This window comes from Hordeum vulgare, chromosome 2H (genome assembly GCF_904849725.1).
Source record: "Hordeum vulgare subsp. vulgare chromosome 2H, MorexV3_pseudomolecules_assembly, whole genome shotgun sequence".
Classification (NCBI taxonomy): domain Eukaryota; kingdom Viridiplantae; phylum Streptophyta; class Magnoliopsida; order Poales; family Poaceae; genus Hordeum; species Hordeum vulgare.
Window position 1 is genome coordinate 272293117 of NC_058519.1, and position 24909 is coordinate 272318025.

At 46.8% G+C, this 24909-nt stretch overlaps 1 protein-coding gene across 1 annotated transcript in view; it reads right to left on the minus strand.

Moving 5' to 3' along the window:
* The window catches only part of LOC123426066 (calcium-dependent lipid-binding protein-like), a 48457-nt gene extending 24110 nt beyond the window's left edge, over positions 1–24347 (minus strand). Inside the window, exons 1-9 of the mRNA XM_045109840.1 lie at positions 23941–24347; positions 23696–23797; positions 22072–22122; positions 21197–21317; positions 13089–13207; positions 12903–13001; positions 12169–12249; positions 11992–12074; positions 4653–4878 (exon numbers count right to left, since the gene is read on the minus strand). Of these exons, the coding sequence (XP_044965775.1) occupies positions 4653–4878; positions 11992–12074; positions 12169–12249; positions 12903–13001; positions 13089–13207; positions 21197–21317; positions 22072–22122; positions 23696–23797; positions 23941–24045 (987 nt within the window). The 5' untranslated portion in view covers positions 24046–24347. The remainder of the gene's footprint in view (positions 1–4652; positions 4879–11991; positions 12075–12168; positions 12250–12902; positions 13002–13088; positions 13208–21196; positions 21318–22071; positions 22123–23695; positions 23798–23940) is intronic.
* Positions 24348–24909: the final 562 nt, after the last annotated feature.

Below are 24909 nucleotides of genomic sequence, written 5' to 3' on the forward strand. Positions count from 1 at the left end.
CCTCTCTCACCGGGAGCTGAGCAGCCTAAGCCGGTAGCAGCAGCTGCTCCGACTGCCCCTAGTTACCTCCCTCCCTCCGGACTGTCGAGCAGCAGCTCGTCAGCAACAACCTCCTCTTCACGCAACAGCCCCCCTGCAGCGAGCCATGTCTGCAGGTCGCTCTCAGCACACAGCTACCTCGAGCATACGACGCCGGCAGGAGGCCGAGCGCGCCGCGGCAGAGGAGCGTGAGCGAGCAGCTGTAGCAGCAGCTGCTGCGGCAGCAAGGGTGTCGAGGCTGGCTGCAGCGGAGCTGGCAGCAGCCAGAGCGGAGGTAGAAGCAGCCAGGGCGGAGGTAGAAGCAGCAGCAGCAGCGAAGGCAGCACTTGAGGCTACGGAGAATGCCAAGTCCGGCCGTGTGGGCGTGGTAGCGAAGGCTCCCCACAAGCAGAGAGGGATGCCGGCTGTTTTCTGGGGAGAGGCGGTGCTAACGGCCGTCTACATCCTCAACCGCTCGCCTACTAAGGCACTCGACGGCAGGACGCCGTACGAGGCCTGGCATGGGCGGAAGCCGGCGGTCTCCCACCTGCGGGTCTTTGGCTGCCTTGCGTTCGCCAAAGAGCTCGGCCACATCGGCAAGCTCGACGACAGGAGTACTCCGGGAGTCTTCATCGGCTATGCGGAGGGCTCAAAGGCCTACCGCATCCTCGACCCAGAGACACAGCGTGTGCGCACGGCGCGAGACGTCGTGTTCAACGAAGGGCGAGGGTGGAAATGGGACAAGGCGGTGGACGACGGCTCGACGCCGACGTATGACGACTTCATTGTCGAGTACGTCCACTTCAAGGAAGTTGGGGAAGCAAGCAGCTCCTCTTCGCAGAGCACGTCTACCCTAGCCCCCAAAACTACATCGACTCCGGTGCCTGCTACGCCGACGACACCACAACCGGCGACGCCGCATACTCCAGCCCCGCCAGTCACCACTCCGGGCTCGTCTTCATCAGCACCAGCTCACGCAGAGCACGGCCCGATGAAGTTCGCTTCCCCGCTCACTCACGACGAGGAGCGCATCGACGCGTATCATAGCGGCAAACTGCTGCGGTATCGTACGATGGATAATCTACTAGGCGACCAGCCGGTGCCGGGACTGGTGCCACGCGAACTGGAGGCGCAGCTACAACTCGCGTGTGAGGACGGCGAACCTCGGTCCTTTGCAGAGGCCGAGAGAGACGCGGCATGGCGCGCCGCGATGCAGTTGGAGATGGATGCGGTCGAGCAGAACCGCACCTGGGAGCTCGCTGACCTCCCTCGTGGTCACCACGCAATCACCCTTAAGTGGGTGTTCAAGCTCAAGAGGGATGGAGCCGGCGCCATCATCAAGCACAAGGCTCGCTTGGTGGCCCGAAGCTTCTTGCAGCAGGAAGGAGCCGACTTCGACGACGCTTTCGCTCCCGTGGCACGGATGGAGTCCGTGCGACTTCCCCTTGCGCTAGCTCCCCAGGAGGGCTGGCGTGTCCATCACATGGATGTCAAGTCGGCATTCCTCAACGGCGACTTGAAGGAGGAAGTCTATGTGCATCAGCCACCGGGATTTGCGATCCCCGGCCAGGAGGGCAAGGTACTCCACCTGCGTAAGGCTCTCTACGGCCTACGGCAGGCACCTAGGGCGTGGAACGCCAAGCTGGACTCCACGCTAAAGAAGATGGGCTTCGAGCAAAGCCCGCATGAGGCGGCCGTCTACCGACGGGGCAGTGGAGGAAATGCCCTGCTGTTGGGCGTCTATGTTGACGACATGGTGATCACCGGCATCAAAGATGCAGAGGTGGCGGCGTTCAAGGAAGACATGAAGGCCACGTTCCAGATGAGTGATCTGGGGCTCCTCTCCTTCTATCTAGGGATCGAGGTGCACCAGGATCACTCCGGGATCGCGCTTCGACAGTCCGCCTACGCCAAGCGCATCGTTGAGCTAGCTGGGCTCACCGACTGCCACCCAGCTCTCACTCCGATGGAGGAGAGGCTGAAACTGAGCCGCGACAGCATGACGGAGGAAGTGGACGCTACGCAGTACCGACGCCTTGTGGGGAGCCTTCGCTACCTCGCCCACACACGGCCGGACTTGGCATTCTCCGTGGGCTATGTTAGTCGGTTCATGGAGCGACCGACGTCGGAGCACCAGCAGGCAGTGAAGAGGATCGTCCGCTACGTGGCAGGGACACTCGACCACGGCCTCCACTACCCTAGGTGTCCGGGGGCGGCACACTTCGTCGGGTACAGCGACAGCGACCACGCCGGCGACATCGACACCAGCTGGCCCTGGCAAAGAACCCCATTTTCCACGAACGGAGCAAGCACATCCGACTGAGGTATCACTTCATCCGCAGCTGTTTGGAAGAAGGGAGCATCGAGGCGAGCTACATCAACACCACAGACCAGCTCACAGACCTGCTCACCAAGCCTCTTGGGAGGATCAAGTTCCTCGAACTCTGCTCCAGGATCGGGATGACTCGACTCTCCCACAAGACGACGTACAAGACTTAGGGGGAGAATGATGGATAAGTCTATGTACTAGGGTCTTTGTGGGGCTGCAGCACATGGTCCTTTGTGGGGCTGCAGCACATGGTCCTTGTGGCTGTTAGGATAGAATCCTTGACCATCAAGGACTGGCAGTTAGGATAGCATCTTAGACTAGCAGCTTAGCAGCATCTTAGACTAGCATCTTAGCATATGCTTGGTTGGCTAGCAGCCTATAAATATGTATCCCCAACCCCTCAGGTTGGCATGGCATTGTGTGAGAAATAAACCAACGAAAATTGTCCCAACTCTCCTAGTGTCATCCACAACTATCAATGCTCAGGCTGAAAAGTCTAACAGATACACGATATAGAGTTGGGGTAGCACCGACTGAAGAGAAGCTTGTCCAACATCGTCTGAGACGGTTTGGGCATATTCAACGCAGGCCTCTAGAAGCTCCTGTGCATAGTGGACGGCTAAAGCGTGATGATAATGGCAAAAGAGGTCGGTCGGGGCAGACCGAACTTGACATGGGAAGAGTCCGTAAAAAGAGATCTGAAGGACTAGAGTATCACCAAAGAACTAGCCATGGACAGGGGTGCGTGGAAGCTTGCTATCCATGTGCCAAAACCATGAGTTGGTCGCGAGCTTTGATGGGCTTCACCTCTAGCCTACGCCAACTTGTTTTAGACAAAAGGCTATGTTGTTGTTGTTGGAGGCTGTGATTACCAGATGTAATGTCTGATGGATTGGGGATCGAGAGGGGAGTAGGTGAGAAGAGAGGGAGCAAGTGAGGAAGCACGAGAGGGTGAGAGCAAGTAGCCGCGACTTTCTGACTAATAAAACCCTAACAATGGTCTCACGAACGCGCAAGTAGCTACATGCCCTTGGGCCCTCGCAGGATTACATGGACCATGGCCCAACTCGTGTTGCTGCAGTACCAATGCAAATTCAGTCCCATGTAGGTTGAGGTTCAGAGACCTGAACTGCAGGCATGATAGGACGCTCCCCGATGGCCTGGGAGAGAGAGGATGAGGGTTCAATCCCTTCGTCTTGGACGGACAACAGGATCGTCCATCCGCGCTTGCAACCTCATCACCCCCAACCTGAGGCTATCGTTGCTGTCGGGGGCACGCGGGGAGGCCAGATGGTAAGGCAGCGCATGCAGCCAACAACCTGAGCTCGCCGGACAAGCTACTACTCGTCCAACAAGCTTGTGGTCTCAATGAGAATGGCAAAAGCGGAGAGATTACGCGTGTGTGGCTGTGTGTCGTGTGCCATGGCTTTGCGTCTGACTCTTCGGTCCTCACTCGTGTTCCTTCAAGGTTCGCTGAAGCTCATCTATGTTGTTCACTCAGAAAAAAAAACATCAACGTCATGCATGATATAACTGTATGAAATCGTTAACTCGTAGCTGCTCGGTTGGTTGGCGAGTAAGGGATTAATACGCTAATCGCCAAGTTAATCGGCCATTTAATCAATTAAACAGCCGATTTTACAGTTTATCAGCTACCCGGTGACCCTATTAATTGGCAAGTTAACTGGTTGATCTAAGCTTAATGCAAAGCATATGAAAAAGGTAGGATTGTTGAATAAATTTCTCCTACAGGATTAACAACTCTGGAATAAACGGGCTTGGCATATGATGACATATGAGGCACGAGGCTCGTTGCTGTTATAGAACGCCAACTGGCCATTATAATGTGTCAATCCAATTCAGTTCTCTGTGTAAAATAATTAACTTCGTACCAAGAGTTGAGGTGCGTGTAAAATTATAACATAGTTTGCACCATATCTGGTTAAGCACCATAACTAAATTAACTGTGATGGGAGGAAATAAACTAATAATTATCAATGTTATTACTGATCAAGTTTCCCTTCATGTAAGTCTTTAAAACAATCAACATTTGGGTGTAAAAAATTTGCATTAATATTATTTGTTGCCCGTAGCAAAGCACGGGCATTTAGCTAATGTACATCTTAATCGCGTTCCACTTGAGAGGGGCCTTGTTGTGCCAAATAGCATCAGCCAAGCTACATCGTGTTGCATCCGTGAAATACATATTGCAAACAGAATTGGTTGAGAACGACCCATTATTTTACCAGGAAATACAATGCAGTCACATCTTCAAAGGATGAGGGGTGGGACAACGTAGAATTACCTCAAAAATGACAGATTGGGTTTCCTTGTCTTCAACAATCAATTCAAATGTTTCATTCCATTCAGGATTTAGGTTGTCGTCTATGACTTTTGTTTTGACCTTGAACATGGGACGCACATACAGGGTCACGTAGGGATCAGATTTACCAATCAACTCCTTATTCTTCAGAGATATTGCTTTTACTACAGTAACAGACAGTTTTCCCTCAGGTTTAAGCTCCAGCTCACTGCAGAGAAAGTATTACAACAGTGGAAAATCAAAGAGTTAAAACTCAGTAAATGCCAAAAGTATATAAGGAAAGCTTCAAAAGAAATATGCACAAAGGAGAACAGTCAGAAGTCCTTGCAAGCCAGCCAAATAAATCAAACCAAGAAATTATGTACTTGTGTCAAAATGTGTATGCATAAAATGCTTTGCCGTATGAAATAAGCTGGACTGCACAAAGAATATCTAGAGATGAAGAATAGCTCAGGTGTTGCTGGGCCCCAGGCAGCTCAGGCCACGGCTCGGGACGTAGAAAAAATCCCTTGCCTATATTTTAGATGATACCACATTTGGCCCTGGGTGCAGCCCGTTACCTTGCCTTCTGGCTGGGCCTTAAGCAGTCAGTCCGGGGTGTCCAAAATTCCACGCTACGCCGTTGAAGAACAGTACTTAGTGTCGAGTACAGGCGGGTGCGTTTGAATGAGAGCCCTAGATGAAATGATACTCTGATATAAAATGTTAAAGAACTTCATGGATGTTGCCCAATCAAACTTACTGATGGTAGCATGCTAAAATATTGATAACCTCACGCACAATGGATCGATTGAATAAAAAATTCAGACTACGATCCCCCATGCGCCAATATTTGCGCATCTACGATCTGGGGCCTCTAGCTCTGTCTGAACACCGTGAACCAAGACACAAGATGGGTCCACTCGATCCGCCAGATGTCAGGAGACTCCGCGTACGAGGTCAGATGAGATCCATCATGGCATAGAGAATTTAGATACACGGCATGGACGCCGCATGTCATTGAACTACTGCCACACGACACACCATCGTTGTTGATATTCCACTACCCGTCGTTGTTGCGCCGCCACCGCCACAACCGACCACCACCCTTCCAAGCCCTTTGGTACCTCCACCACAAGGAGCCCTGCCGTCACGCCAGTCGAGATCGACTTGGGGGAAAGCTAGGGTTCATAACTTGAGCACAAGAATACAAGCACCAAATGGTATATGCTATATTAGCTGTAAAGTGTTTTGTAGAGAGAATTCTCAGCAATGGCATACAGCTGCAAACGAGAGGGTTGGCTTAAATAGCTCAGCTGGCAAGGGAGCAAAGTAAACAGTGACAACAAGGTGAAACGATACAGTAAAGGTAAACAGTAAATGGTGAGCAGGGCAAGCCATCAGATCTGGTCGCGTTTTCAATCCTAATCGTCCACTTACCGAAATTAGAACATAGAGAACTGAAAGTCTTGTAGCCTGACAATACCCCCTTATGATAATGAACTTGGCCTCAAGGAGTTGGTCGCTTGGACCATCCTTGCACAATTTGTATGAAGAACGCTGGAAACATCTTCTTGATGAAATCTGCGTTCTCCCAAGTGTTGAAGTGTATATGTGGATTGCCTAGCCCTTTCCATCAATTCGGACTTTTGGTTGCATTGGCTAGTGCATGAAGCTTAACATGGTATTCGAGCCTAAGGTCTCAAGTTCAAGTCCTGGCTTTCGCAATTTATTAAAAAATTGTTGTTGCCCCCCTCTGTGTCCACGTATAGGCCTCTTGAGTCATACTCTGAGTCTATTCATATGTTGACTTTCCGCATCAGGCATTAGAAGGGGTGTTGAAGTGTATATGTAGATTGCCTAGCCCTTTCCATCAATTCGGTTGGTTGCATTAGCTGGTGCATGAAGCTTAACATGGTATGAGAGAACTAAGGTCTTGAGTTCAAGTTCTGGCTTTCGCAATTTATCCACAAATACCATTGTCCCCTCTCTGTCCATGTATAGGCCTCTTGAGCCATACCTCTGAGTCTATTCACGTGTTGACTTCCCGCGTCACATGTGAGAGGGGGTGTTGAAGTGTATACGTGGATTGCCTAGCCCTTTTCATCAGTCCGGACTTTTGTTTGCATTGGCTAGCGCAAGAAGTATAACATGGTATCAGAGTCCAAGGTTTTGAGTTCAAGTTCTAGCTTCCACAATTTATCCAAAAATTACTGCTGCCCCCCTTTGTCCACATATAGGCCTCTTGAGCCACCTCCGAGTCTATCCACATGTTAACTTTCTATATGTGGATTGCCTAGCCTTTTCCATCAGTTTGGACTTTTGGTTGCGCTGGTAGTACATGAAGCTTGACACCAAAAAGCATCATCTCGAGGTAAATTCTCCCATTGGATGAGTCACTGTACCACTGGCAAATTGTTGCGTGGAATTTGTCTTCTTTCCAACACTAGAATTGGTTGTGTGAATCCTACCGTCAGATCCAATTAGTGGCAAATCAATACATGAAACAACCTTGGGACCCAAGTGCTTCTTAAGCTGGCTGACAAGGAAGATCGGGTGAATGCCCACATTGTTAGGAAACAATAGCTTGTAGGCCACATTGCCCACTCTTGCAATGACACGAAAAGGACCATGGTACTTGCTTTGCGACTTGATATGGGTCCGCAAACAAAAGGCATTGAGCCGACAAGGTTGCATTTTAAGATAAACCATGTCTCCAACTGCAAGTGTTCTCTCAACCCGTTTCAGATCAGCATATTTCTTCATGTGTGCTTTTGCAGCAGCCAGATTGGCTTTGAGTTGTTGCCACATAGAATTTCTGTTAGTGAGGAATTTTGTAGCTTCAGTGCTGACATTTGCAGAAGATAGTAGTATGTGTATGTCAAGAGGTGGGAATCCATACATGGCTCCGAATGGTGTCTTCTACAGTGAGGAATGAAAGGATGTGTTGTACCAGTATTCAACCATAGCTAGGTGCAATGTCCACTTCTTGGGTTCAGTTGATGTCATACATCTCAGGTAATTCTCAATGCACTGATTTACATGTTCAGTTTGGTCATCTGATTGAGGGTGATAGGCTGAACTGTACATGAGTTCAATGCCCATAGCATTGAAAATGTCCTGCCACATCTTGCTAATGAAGATTTTGTCTCTGTCAGACACTAATGCAAGAGGAGGGCCATGATGTTTCAGTATATTATCCACGAAAGCTATAGCCCAAGTTTGGACTGTGTGTGATAGTGCAACGAAGTGAGCAAACTTAGGTAATCTGTCCACTACCACAAAAGTGACCTCTTTCCCACCGGATTTGGGCAGTCCCTCAACAAAATCCATACTGGCATGTGTCCATACCATGTCAGGTATATGAAGTGGATCAAGAAATCCTGGGTAAGGGCAAATTTTCTCCTTCGTTCTTTTGACAGGCTGGACAGAGCATAACAAAGGTGTCCATGTCTTTCTTCATGCCAGGCCAGTAGAAAACCTTTTGAGTGTCCACCCACAGCAGAGGAGTGCAGAGCATGCAGTAATCTGTTCATCAGGTCAATATCCTTCCCCACATAAAATTTTCCTTTATTTCTTATGATGCCGACTTTTAAGATGTTTTGGTTAGCAGAGTGAGTTAGTGTGATCAGCAACTGTTTCAATAGTTTCTGACAGTGGGGATCCTGAGTATATTTGTTTTCTATTTCAGAAATCCACTCGGGTGTAGCCATAGAGATGGACATACAGGAATATTTCCTAGAGAGAGCATCTGCTACAATATTTTCCTTGCCCTTCTTGTATTTTAGCTGAAAACTGAATTCTGGGAACTCCAACATGAGTTTGTGCTGGATAATTGTAGAAACCTTTTTGTTTGTCATGAATTGCAGGCTTTGATGGTCAATTCTGATGCTCAGATCATTCCCTAGAAAGTAATGCCTCCATCTTTTGAGAGACTCAATAATGGCTAATGCTCATTTTTTATAAGTAGATAATGCAGCATTTTTAGGGCAAAGAGTGGAGCTATATTAAGCTATTTGACTGTCTTGCTGCATCATAATGCTCCAAGACCTGTTCCAGAAGCATAGGTTTCCAGGAAAAATTGATCAAAAAAGTCTGGAAGAGCTAATACTGGTGCAGAGACGAGAACTTGCTTAAATTCCTGAAAGGCCTTTGTCTGGGCAGCAGTTCAACAGAAACTATCTTTCTTCAGTACATCATGCAATAGTCTTGCATTTGTGGTAAAGTTGTGCACAAATCTACTATAGTACCCACATAGTCCTAGAAAACCCCTTAATTGTGTTGGAGTGGTTGGAACTGGCCAATCACTAACTGCAGTGATTTTGGAAGGATCAGTGGAAACACCTCCAGAAATTATGTGACCCAAATAAGCCACCTCGGGAACTGCAAAAACACACTTTGAAATGTTTACAGAGAGTTGATGTTATTGAAACAGCTGGTGGACAATATTCAAGTGCTCCACATGCTCTTCAGGTGTTTTACTGAAGACTAAAATGTCATCAAAGAACACTAAGATTAATTTCCTTAAATAAGGCCTAAATATGTTGTTCATGAGTGCCTGAAATGTGCCAGGGGCATTGTTGAGGCCAAATGGACCAAGAACTCATAATGCCCAAAATAAGTCCTGAATGTAGTTTTAGGAATACCCTTCTCATTCATCCTAATCTGGTGATAACTGTTAGAGTACTATATATATATATAGCCATGTAACCTTTCGTATTTACCCCGTTGTATAAAGGGTTTCCTGCATAGTTTACACCTATACATGTATATATCCTGGCCTATGGCCTCCTGGAAATACAAGTTGCATATTTTCTAACATGGTATTAGACCTAGGTCAATTTTTTGCACGTCGCAACTCGTGTTGTTGATCCGCTCCGCGCCGCCACTTTCCTCCCTGGTCGTCGCTCGTCGCCGCTGGTCCTCGACGCCTGCTCTTTTCCCCCTGCAGGTCAAGGCCACGCTCGGTCCGCCCGTGTGCTCGATCCGGATCCAGTCCGGCTTCTCCTCTCCCGATCTCGATTCAGTCAACGCTCACGGATTCCGCCCCCGCCTCCGTCCGCTTCTTCAAGTGCCGACGCGTCCTCGAGGTGAAGGCAACCCCGGGACGGGTTCCGGGTGCTCACAGACTCCAGCCGCCGTCCATTGCCGTTCCGCCAGCCGTCGTCCTCGCCACATCCTGTCGCCAACCGCCGTCCTCTGCCGTTCCGCCGGATCCCATCGCTGGATCTTGCCCCCAGCCGCTGTCAGTTGTCGTTTCCGTCGGATTGTGCTGATGTTCTCAATGGACTCCGCTGCTACTAGCTCTGCTGTCAACGGATCCCCTGGCTACCTGTTGCTGTCCTCGTCTGCCGCCGCGCTGTCGGGTTCAGTCGCCCCGGCTGCCTCAGGACAACGCCCCCAGCTCCAGATCGGGCCGCCCCGTTGCAGTTCTCATCGGGCCACAAGTCCCTATTGTTGTAGTTGTCTCTCGCCCGGTCCGCCTATTGCCATCTGCTACAGTCGCGAGTGCTGACTGCGGTTAGCGTCGGGAGCCAGTACTATTGTTTGCCCAATGATTGCTAATAAAAAAAAGTGTTCCCGTCGGGTCTGCATGTCCCTTGCTGTCCAGTGACTCCAGACGGTGTTTTCTTTACTACTCCCGTCTCGCATATCGGTCGTTCCTCGGCGCTTGATGCTCGTTCGTCCGTAGCGCCGTTCCCTTCGGCGTCTTCCGCAGGTTGTGCTGGTAGCTCTATTGCTGCTCCTCCTGCGAGCTCCACATATGATGATTGTCGCTCTTCACCGACCCCTCTCGCGATTTTCACCGGTGAATGTCGCTCTTCCCTGACACCTCTCGCGACTTTTAACGGTTGTGTTGGTGCATATGACTCCATCGACTGCGCTTCGCACACGCGTCTTCCCTTGGCGCTTGGTACTTGTCTGCATATGGCCTCGTCTTCTCCATCGGCCTTTGCAGACGATACTGGTCATGCTACACCGCTACATTTAGCGGCTTCCATAGGTGGTGGTGGCAGCTTCTCTCCCGATGCCACTATGTCGCCTACTTCAGTTGTGTATTCATGCCACCCCAACCCTATACTTTTCCTATTCCTACGTTTTCTCTATGAATCAAAGAGGCCAGGTTATGTCGTGTCTTCTCAATTTTGCAACACATTGCCCTTCGTAGCAAGCAAATCAGCTATGTCACCGTCATCGACTCTTGCCTTCGTGTGCCCCATCCCGATCCGGAGTGTCAGAGAGGAATTTTACAACTGGTTGTAGAAACCCTATCTGAAGCTCTGGACCCTTCTGCCGCCGACGAATCCCGTCGCCTTTGTGCAACACCACCCGCTGTAAGACCTGGGATTTTAGCAAAGAAATGAGTGTTCCAGCAACCAGTCCTGCACCACGAGTTGTCACCAGCGCCGCCAACACCGCCGCCCGTACCCCTACCAACCCCGCCACCGCAACGCCGTACCCCTCCGGCGCAAGATAGGGTGAGGAGGGTGGGAAAGTACTTGCCTCACACAGAACACTACGCCACCGAGGAGCGGCCAGGCTCATGATACCAATTATCATGCCCCATAACCAGATCGAGATCGACTTGGGGGAAAGCTCGGGTTCGTAACTTGAGCACGAGAGTATAAGCATCAAATGGTATATGCTATATTAGCTGTAAAGTGTTTGGTAGAGAGAATTCTCAGAAATGGCATACTGATACAAAGGAGAGGGCTGGCTTAAGGAGCTCAGCTGGCAAGGGAGGAAAGTAAATACTGACGACCGTTCTTCAATCCTAGCCGCCCACTTACTGAAGATTAGAACACCCAGAACTGAAAGTCTCGCAGCCTGACACCCTCTGCCCCCTTCAACCGTGAGGCTTAACCTGGAAGCTGCCTCTGGGGGCGGCAAGGAGAGAGGAGATGAGGAGGGGGTGGCGGCTGCCATCTAGGTGTCTCTGTCTTGTCTTTGTCCAAACATGGTTCATAACAGAACAAGGTTCAGAACTGAAAGTCTCGCAGCCTGACACCCTCTGCCCCCTTCAACCGTGAGGCTTAACCTGGAAGCTGCCTCTGGGGGCGGCAAGGAGAGAGGAGATGAGGAGGGGGCGGCGGCTGCCATCTAGGTGTCTCTGTCTTGTCTTTGTCCAAACATGGTTCATAACAGAACAAGGTTCATACGATACATGCCACTGCAAAAGTACCTACCTATAAATATGTCATCTCCCACTGCAAAGCAGTTAGTTTTACACTACCTTGCATCACAATTTCATCCACATGATTTTCCAGTGGGGCACACACACAGTGCATCTGGGGAGCAGGGATCCATTGACCTTAGCAGCAGTGAAATGAAGAAAACTCACCTTGTATCAACATTGACGCCAAGTGGAACAACAACCCTGTGTGGCCACTGGAGCATGTCATTGACAATTGAATTGACAGTATCCTAATTGAACGAAGAAGAATCATGGTCAGTTCTAACATAATTTGTTAGCAAAATTTCAATGTTCAAAAAAAATAAAAAATTCAAGCCATCTTACATCAATCATATCAGAAAGTCCTGGAATAGCAGTCAGACTACCCCCAACAGCCTTCAATGTGTACTGTATTTTAGGCTCTGGCTGAAGCACAAAGAAACCCAATAAACGATTATACAGGAAATGTGCATCTTTGATAATGCAAAAGGTTCTACGCATCAGGGAAACCATTTATGATTTTTCTTGTGAAATGTTGTCGACACAAATATTACATCTAAAAACCTTTCAACTATAGCAGGAGCTTCACAGCACGAATCTGTGTTAACAAAATTTCAACGATATCATGGAGTATGATGCAAGAAATAGGTTCTCTTTGTGGGTTAAATGTTTTTGTTACCCGGGTGGGTCAAATATTAAGGCCTTCACAGGTTAAACTGACATGATATTCTATGTTTTGTATCCATTTTGAGGTAAGCACTGGAACTATTTCTGCAGGGAAAACAAACTACCACCAATAAGTGCAAGGAAATGAAGCAAAAAAATCTTCTGAAAGAAATTTCAATTTTATGTCATCTTAATTACAAAGCAGTCCACAGCTAATAAAAGAGAGTAGACACTCTGCTTTTGTTGTCCAGTGTGTAAGTTGAAAACTCATCTCAGTTAACATTATACTCTTCTCTTCCTATCTTCAATTCAAAACCAGGTGTTCTCTTGTGCAAAGCTGTGAATAAAAATATACTGAAAAATAAATTGCCACTTTTATCTCATACAAAAACTGCTTAGTAGTAGATACATGCCTCTGCGAGGAGAGCAACAACAAAAGCAGAGATGCAGGGAATCTCTTCTGACAGTTGAAATACAACACGAACAACGGTAAAGACCTGGAGATCCTTGAGCTGAGAGATGGTTCACAGAAAAATATAATTAATAAGAACTCACTCCTGCAAGGTTAAGCACGGTAAAGACAGAGAAACAGTCAAAACCTGAATAGGCAGTGATGCAACTCGAGCATCAACAGCAAGGATTATGCTTGGATCACCACCCCAACGGAAATCTATATCCATTATGATTTGGCCTGGCTGGAGATTTTGGATACGGATGCCTTCACAAAAAATAACAATGCATGACATCTTTCAGTCATACTTATTTAGTAGAGAAGCAACGAGATTAAAATTTAACTTAGCGTGATATGAGTACACGTGGAACATGAACTTACATAAACATGAAAGAAAAATAAGGTCAATAACATCACAACTTGCCGGAATCAGAATAATAATCTCAACTCAAGAACAACTAAAAATTACATCCCAAATGCACTAGTATCTCATACTGAGGATTTTAACATGGTCCCTCTTACCTCCGCATTTCACATGAGAGGTAAGAGTATATAATAGATCTGAGCCGTTGATTCCATGAAGTAGTGGGTCTAGGTAACTCTTACCTTCTTACCTCCCATGTGAAGAGGTAAGAGGGACCATGTTAAAATTGGTCATCTCATACCGAGATAACATTTTTCTTCGCTCACTATGAGTTAAGACGGGTGGAACAGCATTCTTGGTTCAGGGCCTAGTGCAGCAAGTAAAGAGGAAGTTTACAAGAGTACAAGTTGCACAGTGCAAACCTTATTACGACTAACATACCATGCATAGATGTTAGGCAATCTCTCACCTTATCTCTCTAGCCCATTCTGTTAATATTCGGTTGTTGTGATTGACTCTATTCTTCCCTTGCAAGGCACCATGTACAAGCTATACAAACATACAAGAGCTGGACACCCCAAACCCCTTCTAGTTTGCATGGTATCGGCCACAGACCGATCCTACCTCCAGCTATGCCTCTCCCGATCCAATCTCCCATGACCACCATCAACACCTCAAACAGCTCAGTCTGCATGTAGAAACCGTTTCGTTTGGGTGGATCTCACACCGATGCAGCACCGTAGCTCGCTAGTGGATCTTACGCCGCCGCAACACCCCGACTCGCTAGTGACGCCGCCGCAACACCCTGACTCGCTAGTGACGCCGCCGCAGCCTAGCCTTCCCCGTTCCACTTTCCTTCCTTGTTGCCACCAGAGGCTGGCATCAGGCAAACCCAGGCCACAGCCAAGGAAGGTGGCGGAGGGGAGCATGCTGATGCGCTCGGGGGTAGGTTCCTGGATCGGATCGGCGTTCGGGGCACTGCGTGGCTCCACGGGTGGTGTCTGATGTAGATCGGGACACCTCCACTCCTTCCCCTGCTCAGTGTGCTTCTTCGTATGAATCTAGGTTGCGAGACTTGCCGGTCCTCAATGCAGATGTTGCTGAATGTGGGGATTCAGATCTCGAGATATCCCTAGCCGACACTTGTCGTCCACCATGACCGCGACGCCCAAGGGCGCTGTTTTTCCTCAATGGAGAGTTCGTCAGATCTGCTACTACCTGCATCACACCATTTTTCTCCCGGGTGAAAGCCCTAACTGCGGTTGGCAGCGACGGCGCCTTCGGCTTGAAGGTGCCGCCTTAGAGACAGGTGGCTGCTGGACACTGTTGGGTTGGCTTTGGCGGCGTTCTGGATCAAGAGGTGGTGCGGTGTGGAATCTACTGTGTCGGCGACGGCGTGGCGTGGCAGGGGTTCGACGATGGACGTGTGTTGGTGGACGCGTGCAGGGTGGTGGCGTTGTCTGGCGCCGTAGTGGCGTCAACGTCAGTTGGGCGGGGCCTGGCAAAGGTAATGCATTGATCTCTCTGGAAATTGGGACGACAAAAGGTGGCGACGGCGGATTCTAGAGCATGCACATGCGGTGCGTGCTGAGGGTCTGCTAGACCGGTTGGTGATCTCGGCTCGCCCTGGTGAAAGCACAAGTGCTCCCTGAGGTGGTTTTGGTAATTAAAAACAACATATGTGTCATTGAACTAATGATTCTATCCAAGTATATTTCAGAAAAGTTCAAAGATGCATTGGCTAAAGGATTGTGAGGAGAAGCCCCTTGATGAAAGGAAAGGAATATGATTGGCCAATCTTCAAGCAAAAAAACTCTACAACTTATATTTGTGAGAAATCACTTTTGAGTCCAATAAGAGAGCCAATACTATTAAAAGGGGGTGAGGTATCTCTCTATGAATTGGTTGCTCAAGTGCTTAGAGATAGCCACCAAAAATACTCATCCACGATTGCAATGTTCCTATCCAGAAGAAGATTCCATTAGATTAGAGAACAAAGAAATTTTATGGTTAACCGTCCGCAAAACCGAATCTCGGTGTCACCGAGTCAGAAAAATTGGTCTGACCGATTTTAGTTTTGGGCTGCTGAGAACAATCTCGGTGAAATCGAGTTACTCTTTTCAGTGAAACCGAAAAATGTGCCAACTTTCTGTTAAGGAGGTTGTCTGTCTCGATGGTTCTGAAATATTTGACTCGGTGGAACCGAAATCCCTTTTTGCAGAAAGTTAAACTTAAGATTTTTAAGTTCAAATTTTTGTGGTGCTCGTCCACTCCTGCTCTTCTACTTCTATTCACAGGGTCAGCTTGTTTGCTTGGTTGCTTGTCGGTATGTCAGGTTCAGAGGATAGCCAGAATGTTTCTGGAGAGCCTAGTGTGTAAATGGACTCAGGCACTAGCCCTGAGAGGACAGCTTCGGACCCAGATACTCCAAGCTCCCGTTATATGCCCAAGGCATCTATGAGGTCAAGGAAGAAGCTTAATTCTGATGAGGAGGATGCTGACTTCATTCCAGAAGAAAGTATTCCCCAAAAGAAAAAGGAGAGTCACAGTCAAGAAAACTGTGAGAAAGGAGTATGCCGGGACTGATTCTATGAGAGCTCCAGGGACGGCTCAGCAAGGGATGAAACTCACCCTTGAAAACCCATATTCCAAGCAGGCTAAGAAGCCAGGGCAGAAGAGAGCCAGGAAGAGAGTTGTGCACGTTGTTGGAAGGCCAACTTCCATGTATGAAGATCCAGCAGAAGCTGCTAAGGAAGAAGAGGAAGAGGAAACTGTCAATCCACCTCCTTCCAATAAGCTTTCGGCAGATGCTATGCCAAGCAGGTCTGCATCCAAGACAAAGTCTTCTGCTCCTAAGTCTAAGAAGCTAGTAGCTCCCAAGAACACTACTAGGGATATACTTGCAGCAGAGAAGAACAAGGGCTCTGCATCCAGATATGTTGTTGCGGAGGAGGAAAAAGATATTTCTGTGCTGAGGAAGTTGAGAGCTCATTTGCCACTGCACAATGATGCTCATTCAGTTGTTGAGGACATAAAGAAGAGAAGGGATCAAGGTCCAAGACAGTGGAGAACTGCAGATCCCTATGCTGTTAGGAGGAGAATAGTTGTTCATCCTCGCTTTCACAACAAGGAGCAACAAGATTTTTACGAGATAGTGTTATTGGACAAGAGTTTTGCAGTCATTGACATGAGATATGTGGACTGGGAGTACATCAAGGAACATGAGGATTTCTTCTTTCATGTGAGAGAGAACTTCAGGGCAATTGATACTGAAGATTTTGTTGGCAAAGAGATGACTGCCTGGAATGATTAGATGATCATGCAATTCTACTCCACTACACATTTTTATCCAAATGGTAGGATTGCATGGATGACTGAAGATCACGGGTATGAATCAACTGTGAAGAAGTGGGCTACGATCATTGGTGCTCCTAAAGCCCAAGAGGTGACTTGGATGTGTACTCTGAGCCTAAAATGAATCACAACACTATGGCTAATATGTACAATTCAGTGCCCCATCAGTATTTGAAGACTCACAAGTTTGGCTCCGTCTACTTTCTACAAGCAAGGATACCCACTACCAACAACATTATGAGGTACACCCTGATGCTCAAGTCAGGAAATGAAACGATGATCAGAGGGTATTCCATCAATATGTTGCACCACGTTGATTCTCACACAAGGATTAGAGTGATGGATCTGGTAGTTGAGACGGTCAGGAGGACAGCTGCTGATCAGAAGAGATCATGTGGATATGCTCCGTACATTCAGATGCTCATCAATGCCAGATTGGGAAGCATACATATCAACTTGATCATCACACCTGTCACTTCAGCCAAAGTTCGAAGACAATGAGGCAATGATGGACCCCAACCATCCCAGCTCAACTACAGCTCGTCAGCAAGCAAAGGCAGAGGCAGCCAGAGCAGCTCCAACACCACAGTTGAGATCCAGAGAGGAGCATATGTCATTTCTTGTCAACACCATCCAAGGTATGGAAAAGAATATTTCTGAGATTCTGCTGAACCAGAAGAGCCTTGAGAGGATCGTGGAGACTAAATCCCATGACCTGGATATCAAAGTAATGGAGTTGGCTACCACAATTGAGCAGCTCAAACATGAAGTTGATGCAATGCACACACCTCGTTCTAGCAATGATGATGATGATACGTCTCTTCCTACAACTACTCAATTCAGGACTCATACTAGGTCTGCAACTATGCCAGTTTCGGAAGCTAGACCTACTTCGTCAGCCCATGCATCAGCTCCACCAGCTCCTGCACCTCCAGTGTCAACACCTCCACCTCAGAGGACATCCGCCGAAGCCTTCGCCGACACTCTCATGTCGACTCCATCAACTGCTACCGGAGGAGATCGAGCCCAGAGTGACGCTTAGCTCTAGACCTTGGGACTTTTTGGTAACTTGTTGCCAAAGGAGAAGTGTATATATCATTAGGGCTTCGAGAGAGAGTCTTGTTTTTATTGCTCTCTTTTGTTTTTTTTCAAAAACATTTGGTCTTTTGGATGTCTTAAACTTCGTTCTTCGTTGTGTTTGATCATACGCTTTGAGTGTTTGAGTGTTGATGCTACTACGTTATATCTGTGTGCTACATGATGATCATTCACTCATTTGTTTGGTGTTATGTGCATTACTATTCATTCATATCATTTATGTGCACCACCAAGATGTATGTGACATCGAAGAGTGACCCGTCATCTTAATCGATTGTGCATTTGCATTCAAACGATTAGCGGGAGCTCTTACTTTTCCATATTTCTCAAAGCGACAATGATAATCATTGATTATATCTTTTGTCGAAGCTTTGATCTATATCTTGTCATCGATTACCAAAAAGGGGGAGATTGAAAGCACAATTGTTCCCTAAGGTGGTTTTGGTGATTAATAACAACATATGTGTCACTGATCTAATGATTATATCCAAGTATATTTCAGAAAAGTTCAAAGATGCATTGGCTAAAGGATTGTGAGGAGAAGCTCCTTGATGCAAGGTAAGGAATAGGATTGGCCAAGCATCAAGCAAGAAGACTCTACATTCTATACTTGTGAGAAATCACTTTTTGAGTCCAATAGGAAAGCCAATACTATTAAAATGTGGTGAGGTATCTATGATGAATTGGTTGCTCAAGTGCTTAGAGATAGCCATCCAAAATACTCAGCCATTCTCCCACAAAATTCTCTGTCCAAAGCCTAAACATTAAAACCGGTGCCACCAACAATTTCCACTCGGCCCTACCGATTTTTCTAGAGACATATCCTATGCCAAACCCTAGAATCTCGGTACCACCAACTTTCACTTCGGTGCCATCGAAAATCAGTGACCAACTTTCTGGTGTGTCGATTTCAAGAATCAGAATTACCGAGTTTTGAAATCGGTCTCACCGAGATTTGGAAACGGCCCTAGGTCACCATATCGGTACCACCGAGATTCCTATATCGGTCTCACCGAGAATTCAAAAGTTGCCACATTTAATGCAACTCGGTACCACTGAGATTCATGTCTGTGTCACCGAGTTGGGCAATAATGTTGTAACGGTTGGATTTTTGAAAATGCCTATATATACCCCTCCACCACCTCTCATTCGTAGAGGAAGCACTCAGAACACACACACTTGCCATATCCATTTTGCTGAGAGAGAGCCACCTACTCATGTGTTGAGATCAAGATATTCTAATCCAATCTCTAGCCTCTCCCAGTTGCTTTCACCCAATCAATCTCTTCTACCCATGCCAAATTTGTGAGAGAGTGATTGAGTGTCGAGGAAACTATGTTTTGAAGCACAAGAGCAAAGAGTTCATCGTTCTACCGCATCTATTACCTTTTGGAGGGTGGTGCCTCCTAGATTGGTTAGGTGTCGCTTGGGAGCCTCCTACTTCGTGTTGTGGAGTCCAACCAAGAAGTTTGTAAGGGCAAGGAAGTCGCCTATTTCATGAAGATCTACCCCAAGTGAGGCTAGTCCTGTGTGGACGTAAGCCATGATGGAATAGACAAGGCCGCTACTTCGTGGACCCCTTGTGGGTGGAGCCCACCGTGGACTCTCCCAGTCGTTACCCTCCGTGGGGTGAAGTCTCCACTAACGTGGACGTACGATAGCACCACCTATCGGAACCACGCCGAAAATCATCGTGTCAACCTTTGCGCTTGATCTTTCTATCCCTTCCCTCTACTTACATTTGCATTTATTTACTTTCCGCTGCGATACTCTTAGATATGCATGTGTAGGGTGTGCTTGACTTGTTACAACTGCTAAAACTGACCCACAACTATAATTTGGAAAAGGCTAAGTTTTATTTGGTCAAGTAGTCTAATCACCCTCCCTCTAGACATACTTCGGATCGTACACCTGGGGCAGCTTGGTGAGGCCACCGGATTAGATGGTGTGTTGATGCGTGGTCAGGGCACATCATCAAACTAGTAGGTGTAGCAACTTTGATCGCCACGAAGATGGCTTTGGGTTGATCCATGTATTTTGTTTTGTCAGGCTCTTTTGAATAATAGTCCCTCCATCCCAAAATTCTTGTCTTAGGTTTATCTAGAAATAGATGTATCTAAATACTAAAACATGACTAGATACATTCATATCTAGACAAATTTAAGACAAGAATTTTGGGACGGAGGGAGTATAATAAAGTTGTTTGAAAAAAAAACATGAACACCTCATTTGCCATGGGCGTGTTGTCCTTGCCCACCCAGCTCTCCGCGACGACCGCAACACTCTCCTCCGCCATAGTCCCGGTTGCATCACCGGCTTCACTCGTCGTCAACGTCCCCGGTGTCCTCTACCTCGAGACCAACTTCTCGAAGTGGCGCATGCTCATCAACATCCTTTTCAACAAGTACGAGCTCATCGGTCATGTCTATGACGATACCCTGGCTGCCGAACTTCTCCAAGGTTGTACGGCTCCATCATTGAGGATGTACTCAACATCATCGTGGTGGAGAACCAACCGCCCATGAGGCATACACGCTCATCCACCTCTTCCTCGATCAACCAGATGACCCACGCCTTCTAAGTCAAGGCGAAGTTTTGTGTTCTCACCAAAGGCGATCTCACCGTCGCCGCCTAGTGTCATCTCCTTACGTTGTTCTATGAAACACTTCAAGACGTCAGGCAACCCATGAACGACCAGGTGCTCGAAGTGACCTACCTATGTGGTCTTAACTCATGCTTCGCCGACGTCTCTACCCTCGTCATCGTTTATGTTCCCTTCCCTACCTTCCTGCAAACCAGGTCCCTCCTCCTACTACAAGAGACACAACTCCTCCACACCGGCTAGTCGGCCCCCCAAACAGCTCTCTACACTAACTATGAGTATAGGGCCATTAGCGACTACAACAACGACCGGAACTCCAGCATCGAAACCATCTTAAGAAAAAAGACTAACGACGGCAACTTTTCTAGCAACTATGGTGACCCACCCCCAGCAACAGCAGCTAACGCAACACCGACTCGCGCACCTCCCTGGTGGGCATCAGCCCCTAGCTCAACGGTTGAGGTCAGCACAACCTCCCAAGGTATGTACACTGAGTCATTCAGCCGCCAGTCATAATTAAGCTCACTTCCTCTTCTCCTTTCTCCTCTCATGATCTCATCTCCTCTAATCATCCCCTCCAAATGGATCCTTCTACTCAACTTGCCAACCTAAGGGCACCATTTTGGAGCAATGTTATAGTTATAGAGAAACCAGTTGTTGTTCCTAGCTTGTATACACTTTTTTGGTGAATTAAAAAAAGTAAAACGTACAATGTATCCCCGTATTGGCGCTTTTCCAAAATGGTGAATTTACGTATCCGTATCGGCCCGATATTGATACACGTACCTATATCGGTGCATTCTAGATACTATAGAACCCGGAAAAATAAAAATGAGACCTTCGATCTTTGGCGAGACATTTCCAAGAGAGAATTTGTTGAACTTCAAAGATTTTATTCCTGGAGGTCGATAATCATCTAGCAGTGGTTCAACTGATTCCTTAACAACTGCAGTTGCAGCCTAAACCAAATGAGAAATATAGTTAGTAGTACACAAATGGCATATAGACATTACTGTAAAATAAAAAACAGAACAAAAAAAACTTAGGTGCATGGGAATACGAGGTTGTATTAGAACAAAGAATACAACCAGTCATCTTGATCAACAAATTCTGGCTATGTACCAGTGGCCAGAAGGAAACGGCTTAGGACAACATTTCACTTTGTGGAAACTATAAATAATTTGAAGTGTATTATTTTGACATAGTATCCATACATACAAATATGATAATTAGTGTAACAAGCACCAAAGTTGAATCTCCTAACAACATTTAACAGACTGTTAATAGCATAGAAGGTGCTATGTTCATGACCGTGATCATCAACTCTAGGATGCAAAGATTGAATAAAGAAGGGGTACTCGAAATGCCAAAATCATTTTGTCACACTCCATAAATCTTCACGGTGCAGCCACAAAAGTGAGAGAAAATTTCAAGCTGTTTTGTGCTACTAATAGGAAGTTAGCAACATAATCAACATAACCAAATAGAATATCGAACATACCCCATAAAATGCCAGGACTGGAATGCACAGAAAATTAAAGAACAACCAGTCCGTAGTTCAATAGCTTGATGAAACATCATACACTAAGGGACTGAAATTGCTATAAAGGGACACCACCTGTCCGTTACTAGCAAGCAGGATTTTCCAATTGGCAAAGTATTTTATCATTTACATTACTCTAAATTTTCTTAAGAGCCAAAAGAAAATCTTACTTGTGAAACAAAAGGCCAAAGTTTGCTAAGATGCTTGTTCAACCATTTCACCTGTGGGGACAAAAAATGTAGGCAGAATATTCATTGATCATGTTGAGAAATGAAGTAAGCATGAACAGTTTTGCATAAACTCGTTGCGGGTATACTAAGCAGAACATGATAGAAGCTCTGCCTCACAGAAATGTCCTCGTCTACAGGCGAATTCAAACCAACAATCCTTAAGCTTTAAAATATTACTCCCTCCGTCCCACAATATAAGATCGGTTTTCAAGCTAACATAGCCTGAAAAGTGATCTTATATTGTGGGACGGAGGGAATACCTCTTAATGTAATTACTGCATGTTAGCCTATCATGGCATTATTACTTCATTAAAAGTATTTCTATTTGGGCATCAGTGAGTGAGTCAGTGAGACGATCGAGCTGTCGATGCAGATACCTTTGATTTAAGAGCCTTACGTTCCTTCTTTTTCTCCTCTTCTCAAGCTCCATCAAGAGATTTGATCATGTTCACTAGGGATTTATTAGTGCCCTCATGGAGGCAGTAGCAAGGTGGGTTGTAGGCATGGAGGCACATCACACCATCAGGCACGGCCTGCAAGTGATGATGGCCCAAGACAGGGAGTGGATGTTAGAGTGGGAAGGGCAGCACTGGCATGTGTAGGCATTGTACGAGACGTGGTATGGTAGTGCAAGAAGGCGGCGCGATGAGGACAAGGTTTTCGAGCCATAGAGTCATGTCGAGTCACGATGCCTCTGGCTCAGTAATTAGCCTGATCCTGTCGGTGATTAGTCGCCATTAATCGCCAAGTCACGGCCTTTTGCTGCACTGGCTCGGCGATTATTCGGCATCTAGTGGGCAAGTAAAAAAGCTTGGGTATGCACCCAGTCCAAGGTGGTGAGAGTTCTATGCCAACGCACCGAAGGGAAAGGGGGGGGTCGTGAGGTGGGAGGAAGATGATGCCTCATGGGTAGAAGATAGGCAAGGGATTGAAGAGGACTCCAAGAGAAGGAGATCCAATGATGCAGAAGACGTCAAATTGACCAGGGGCAAACCTTCAGTGATTTTGACATCTGACGCCTTTTCCAAAAAGGAGGTGGAAACCCGGGCCTCTGCATCAACGTGATACTCCCTCTGTTCCATAATGTACTGTGTATAGATTTCGAAAAGTCAAAGTTTGCAAACTTTGATCAAGTTTATAGAGAAAAATATTTACATCTATAATACAAAATATATAAAATGTGGAACTACATGTTATGATGAATCTAATGATGTATGTTTGGCCTTCTATATGTAAAAGTTTGTGAGGTTTGACTTTCAGAAAACCTATATGCACTACATTATGGAATGGAGGGAGTACATAGTATCAGGCTTCAATAGTACTGATTGAGGTCATCAAACAAGAAAATCGTACCAGACCTACCTAGGTCCACCTACACTTTGCTTCTCGAGACGCCTACATGTACATGAGTGGAAAAAAATCCAAGACAGACATGCCAAATACTACAGTCTACCACTCGTGAATCCAGTGGTCAAGTCCGTGAACTATAGTTTCTCTTGTGCAGTAGTTTATAAACACACGACTAAAATCGCACTAACGACAATTCAGTTGAACTAGTGCTAACCTGCTCATACTGTGGGAAAGATATCCACTCGGGGAAATTGTCGCCGCAGAGCTTCTTGAGGTCGTCCCTGCCAAGAGACCCAAGGACCATGATATCCGCAGCCTGTAGATGTTTGCTTCACAAATAAATAAAAAGTCGCAACCGCAAAACGAGCTTCGCAGTACGCTTAGCAATAAGCGCGAGCAATCCAACTGGAGCGGCAAGAGTATTGAAGATGGCGCTGGCGCGCCTGAGCCCGACCGAACCTTGGCGACGCGCTTCCTGGTGCGCCGCTGCATCACGCGGCTCCACCCGGCCATAATCACGACGCCGACCACCAACCCCATCACCACCCCCGAGAGGAACCCCATCGTCGAAGGCACCTGAGAGACTTGGCCGCTCGCCCGCCGCCGGCTACCTTCTCTTCACCTGTGCTCTAGATTCGATCGAGCAATCGGGGTTTACGAGCGGTGGGGGGGTTAATTGAGGCTGTCGGTGGTTGCTAATTAAAGATTATACGCTCGGAGCAGCGGTGAAATGAGTCAACTTGTTGGAGAGGAAATGGATCGGTTTGATTAGGACAAACGGCAACTAATGGCACGGAGTGACGAGGGCCGGTCTGCCGGAGTGGAAACCGAGGCTGCCTGGGGACGGGGATGTACGGAGTACTACCGATCGATGCATCCAACCGGTTACACATTTTAAAGTATTGAAAATAAATTCCATAACACTTTAGTATATTGACACAATACCAATGTATGTTGTCACAAAAAATTTGAATGTTCGTGAAAACATATAATGGTGTTGCGTCAATGCACTAAATTATTAATGGTGTTGTGTCAATGCACTAAATTATTTTGAAATTTTTCAAACAATTTAAAATGTGCAATGGTCACGGGCGGAGCCAGAAATTTTTGGCATTGGGTTCCTCGTCAACTTGTTATAAGGATTTGGTACAAAAAAATTAAGTGTAAAGTCTAATTTATACTCCCTACGTAAATTAATATAAAGAGTGTTTAGATCACTACTTTAGATCACTACAGAGGGAGTACCATCTTACAACAAGAATTTCGCACTAAAACACAACATATGCAATAGAAGTATGACATTATTTATCACATATTGTATTACATAAAATATTGAAAGAGTGTGAGACATACCATTGGATGACATTGAAAGAAGTGGGGATCATGTAGGAAAAAATCTTCAATATCATCATGGTTCTTTAATACTAC